Raw genomic sequence first — 5,123 nt, 5'->3', positions numbered from 1 at the left:
AGAGAACGCGGAGAGCTGCTGCTGCGCTGTGCGCCGAGTAACCTCCCTGTCCTGTGTCTGCAGAGACACTCCACACCCCTGCGGGTACGGAGTGGCTCTGCTCTCTGTCCTGGCCAGGGAGAAGCGGGAGGTTCAAGCCACCTTTGCTGCCTCTGGCAAGGGCAGCAGTGAGAGCATGGCTGGAGGTTGTGTATGTAAGTGTAAGTGACCTTTGGCTCGCACGGCGATCCCTCCTTTGTTATCACCCTTATCACTCCACTACCAAGCGTCACCAGCTTCTGGCTGCTGGTGAGTCACTGGGTTTGAGTCGGGCACTGGAGTTCTTCAGCGAGTGAGCCGAGAGACAGTGGGCATCAAAGAGCGAGGTCTGGGTTTTCCTCGCACCAGGGGATGAGCAGTGACCTGCTGGTGGCAGGTGAGAGTGGGAGCCCCAGCAGACCCGCCAAAGACCTTGACAGAAGCGAGCAGTACAGGGCCCTGTTACCTGCCGTTGAGAGGAATGGCCAGCTGAGGGCTGCAGCCTGGTGTATTCACCTCCTGGCCTTCAGGTCGCTCACAACACCTTGTCACGTGGCTCTGTGGTGTTTCGGGTTCAGGATCCCTTTATTTCCGTGTGCACTTAATTGGTATGGGGGGAGGGTGATGCTCAGACGGTTGTTTCAGTAGTTTCACTGTAGTTTCAGTGGCAGTGGTTGCCTATCATCCTGCAGAGCGAGGGTATGGTTCAAAAGCATCTTTCTTTTTTATTGGGTGTGTGTATCCAGTTTTGGAGGTGGTTATCAGCTCGCTGTGGCTGAACTGAATCCCGCGTCTGCTCTTACTACAGTAAGAGCTGAATGGGTGGACACAAAGGATTTAAAACAAATAGAAGGAAACACTTCCTTGTTTCAGTCACTTGATTAAGGCTTGATTTAAATATCATCCACCTTAATTTGGCCTCTTGCCTTTGAAGGCCCCTTGAGCTGTCTGTGGGTTCTGTTTGTAGTAAGTACCTGTGTCACTATTTTAATATGGTGAAACGAGAGTTTCAGAATAGTTCTTCTCAGGGTGTAGTTCTGTGGGTGTTGGTCAGAGGTGATCCCACGCCTGTTCGGCATGCGCCATCTCAGGTCTGCGCTGGGGCTGTGAAGACAGGGAAGTCGGATCATGCGTTGGATTGCATTGACCTCTTGGCTTTGGGGAAGCAGGATTGCTCTCATTGCTGACAGTCCAACTCACGAGATCCAAAGCCTGGCTCTGCAGCTCGCTAAAGCTTTTCCTCGGCCATGCTGCCCCAACCGGGGGCTGAGGGCTTCTGTCCTCTCGCTGTTGTTGCCTGTGCAGGGTGGTGTGGCTGAGGAACGGGTCAGCCCGGGCTGCAGCGCTGGCTGATCAGTGCCTGCCGTCAGCTGGTGACCAGACTCACCCTGGGACCTCTGTGTGTTCTCTGGCAGGTGCTGCGTACTGTCAGTTCATGGACATGCTCTTCCCAGGCTCTGTAGCGCTCAAGAAAGTGAAGTTTCAAGCGAAGCTGGAGCACGAGTACATCCAGAACTTCAAGGTTCTACAAGCGGGCTTTAAGCGAATGGGTGTTGACAAAGTAAGCTGGGTTGTGACTGATTCTCTGCACTCTTAATATTGAGTTAGATGGAATGCACGTTAAATTTGGAGCTTTAGGGTTGTAAGTGCCAACCCTTTCGGGTGGGTTTGCGTGGTCTTCGCGTGATTTCGGGCACTGCTTCACACCAGCTGCGGTTGGGTTTGCAGCACTTGGAGGTGAGATGAAGTTTTCCGTTTTAACTCTGAGCAACTTAGGTAGCACAGACCAATAGTCAGGTTTCTATGAGAGGTTTGCCTGAGCTTCCTGTTTGGACCATCTGTGTGCCAGGCACGTTCCCAGAACCTACTGGTATCGTAGTCCTGAGGATTAAACTCCTGCTTTACAAGCTGATAGAACCACAGGATTGTTCGGGTAGGGAACGCCCTTCCAGCATCTTGAGTCCCCCCGTTCCCCAGCACTACCAGGTCCCCACTGACCCCTGTCCCCCAGCACCACCTCCACACGGCTGGGAAACCCCTCCGGGTATTAAAATGATAGTGATAATGAGATCCAAGAAAACCCCTTTTCAGGTCAGCGATGGTGGTGCTTACGGTGGGGTGATATCTCTGGGGAGCAGGTGTTGAGTGACACTTGGGTATTTTCTGAGTGCACTCTTGTAAAACTTGATATAAAAAGGGAGAGGAGAGGGAGGTTCTTTACCCTTAATGTGAGTTTGACTGTTTGTTTGTTTGTTTTTACCCCTCCAGATAATTCCTGTGGACAAACTAGTGAAGGGAAAATTTCAGGACAACTTCGAATTTGTTCAATGGTTCAAAAAGTTTTTTGATGCAAACTATGATGGGAAGGAGTATGACCCCGTTGCTGCTCGACAAGGCCAAGAGACAATAGCACCAAACCTCGTTGCTCCGGTTATGAACAAACCCAAGAAATCTCTCAGTTCTGGCAGCGCAGGTAGAGAAAATAGCTACGAGATGATCTAGAGCAATAAAAACTCTGGGGAAAATCAGCCTGAGTTGCTATTTAAAAGCGGTGTGTGAGATGATGGTACTTTGCATCATGTTTCCGAGGTGCCAGGCTTCAAACCCTGAGCCACCCTGTAGAGCCCAGTCACCTGGGAGCTACAGAAAGAACAATCCTCTCAAAAAGAGAAAAGGGCAAGAGGTGGTGCCAGCATGGGCCACACCAATCAGACGTGTCGCGTGGAGTCGAGGAGGGAGGAGCTGCAGACTCTTAGATGCCCAAGCGTGTTGGGAAGGGAGAGGAGAGGTGTTATGCAAGGAACTAACCCTGAATTAATCTTGCAGGCCCACAGAGGCCCATCGTCGCACAGAGGACCGCGGCGACCCCGAAGGCTGGTACGGGGATGGTGAAAAAGGCTGCGGGGGACGACGAGTCGGCAGGATTGATCGAGCAGGTGGGTGCGCAGAACGGCCCCCTCTGCTGACCTGGCATAAACGCTTCGTGGGTTCACGTGCAGCTTTTGGTTTTAATAGCATGAGGCAGGTGGAAGGAAATGATCTGAATCTAGAAAGCTCATCTGAAATCACTGAATTCAGAGCCTTCATTATAGAGGTCACTCCCCTGACAGGAGCGAGCCCCCCCCAGGTGCCCCAGCATGGAGCCCTGCTCTGTGCCACACCACCCAGAGCTGCTTTTGGGTGTTTCCGCAGCTGTGGGGCAGCTCTTGCAGCATTCCAGCAGAGCTATGAGCAGCTGCTGCCTCCCCGACACCCGCAACGTAGCGCAACTGGGACTGCCACCAGCCAGAGAGTTGTCTGGAAAGAATGTGTTAGCGAAGCAAACCGCAGGCAGTTGGTGCTTTGCCGCTCTGGTGCAGTAGGGCTGTGGCGTTTCCCAGGGCGTGGGGTGCGTCGGACGGGGTGTTTGTTGTGGCAGCAAAACCACCGTTCGAGAAGCAGACCTTTTCCTCCTCCCGCAGCCCTCTTTCCTCCCTTCTGGGTCCCTTCGGAAGTGCTTTGGCACGTTAATGCACCTCGGAGCCCTGTGGGGACGCCACCTTTTAACTAGACCCCGCCGAGTTCTCTCGTGGGTGGGTAATTATTAATGCCCTTTGGCAGATCAACGTATTGAAACTTACCGTGGAAGATCTGGAGAAGGAGAGAGATTTCTACTTCGGCAAACTGAGGAACATTGAACTGATCTGCCAGGAGAACGAAGGGGAGAACGATCCCGTGTTGCAGAGGATTGTGGAAATTCTTTATGCCACAGATGTGAGTAGTCTGGTGTAAATCGTACCGCACGGTTCCTCCCCTCGCAGCTGGAGCTGGTTCGCTTTCCCGGGCTCCCTCTGTTTCCGCTGTTCTTGTTTTCTTCCCGCCAGGTTAATGGCCTAGCTCTGTCCTGTGCTAGAGGAGCAGATAACGTAATTCTAGCCAGGCAGCGAGCGGGGTTAGCCCTTCCTGGAGAGAGTGGCAGGTAGATCAAAGATGAGAAGAGCTCTTCTGGTAATGTGCGCTGACACTGGAAACGGTGACTTCAGGGGATCTATCCTGAGTAAAAGCAGAAAATACAAAGCGCACAGAGTAGGCAGGAACTGGTTCGGCATCAGCTCTTCATTACAGCACCTGTTTTGTTCCCCTTCAGGAAGGCTTTGTGATACCTGACGAAGGAGCGCCGCAGGAGGAGCAGGAAGAGTATTAACAGACCACGTACTGTACCAGCAGAGCAGCAACATCAGAATTCTTTGCCCCAGATCATGTGCTTAACTGTAAAATACTCCACTTTACTCTTAGAGGACTCACTGGTTTCTATTCATAAGCAAAAAAAGTACCTCTTCTTAAAGTGCACTTTGCGGAAGTTTCACTTTTTGCCGTGGGTTTGAGTTAGGAGCTTGTCCTCCCCTCGGAGCAGAGCAGCGGTCACCTGGGGGGGTGTAGGGAGCACGAGGCTGAGTATCGGGAAGCTGCTGCAGAGCGGTTTGCTGGTAGAACACTGGTTTGTGGGAGGACTCTTTGTACCAGGGTGGCGTGTGGTAGAGGAGCGAAAGACTCCGACTCACAGGAGGGTTGAGTTAATGTGAAATTGCAGCACAGAAATGGTGATAAAATGCCTTAAGAGTATTTAAAATATGCTTCCAAATGCCAAATTGAAGTGACGGGAGATTTTATGTGCTTTGTGCTGGGGCAGACGTTTGTCTCGCCCTGTTCACTGCTGTCTGGGAGGCCTCGGTGGCAACCGCACGTGGTCAGCAAGTGCTCAAAGGGGCTGTTAAAACAAAACTCCGTTCCTCTGTGAAGCTGCTTATCAAGTGATTAGTTCTCGACGACGTGGGCCGTAACGCTGCCTGTCACAAGATTAGAGGGAGTATGACCAGTGAGACACATACCTGAACCCGGGGAGTGCAGAAGCCCTTCTCTGGCGTTGTGGCTGACGACTTTGCCAAAACGTACTGTGTTTTCTGTGAGAGAAACAAAACGAGAAGCAGAGGGCGCCCGGTCCTCCTGCCTCAGATGTTCGTCAGGAGCAGTTCTCCTGCCTGGCTCTCGTTTCTGGTTGTCCTCTTTCTTTTTCTTTTTGCTGGGACCTTCTTGGTCTCTCCCTCGTCCTTTTCTCTCTCCAGCCC

At 52.2% G+C, this 5,123-nt stretch overlaps 1 protein-coding gene across 2 annotated transcripts in view; it reads left to right on the top strand.

The window, feature by feature from the left end:
• MAPRE1 (microtubule-associated protein, RP/EB family, member 1) overlaps positions 1 to 4,323 on the top strand; it is a 5,844-nt gene extending 1,521 nt beyond the window's left edge. Inside the window, exons 2-6 of one of the 2 annotated variants that reach the window (XM_010138995.1) lie at positions 1,434 to 1,579; positions 2,287 to 2,476; positions 2,845 to 2,954; positions 3,619 to 3,771; positions 4,145 to 4,323. In XM_010138995.1, the coding sequence (XP_010137297.1) occupies positions 1,434 to 1,579; positions 2,287 to 2,476; positions 2,845 to 2,954; positions 3,619 to 3,771; positions 4,145 to 4,201 (656 nt within the window). In that variant the 3' untranslated portion in view covers positions 4,202 to 4,323. Of the gene's footprint in view, positions 1 to 1,433; positions 1,580 to 2,286; positions 2,492 to 2,844; positions 2,955 to 3,618; positions 3,772 to 4,144 lie in introns of both variants that reach the window. The other variant, XM_010138994.1, reaches the window with a different exon arrangement.
• Positions 4,324 to 5,123: the final 800 nt, after the last annotated feature.

The sequence above is a fragment of the Buceros rhinoceros genome, unplaced genomic scaffold, assembly GCF_000710305.1.
Source record: "Buceros rhinoceros silvestris isolate BGI_N320 unplaced genomic scaffold, ASM71030v1 scaffold18736, whole genome shotgun sequence".
NCBI lineage: Eukaryota > Metazoa > Chordata > Aves > Bucerotiformes > Bucerotidae > Buceros > Buceros rhinoceros.
The sequence above is the reverse complement of the archived record's forward strand: the minus strand, read 5'-3'. Positions and strand labels throughout refer to the sequence as shown.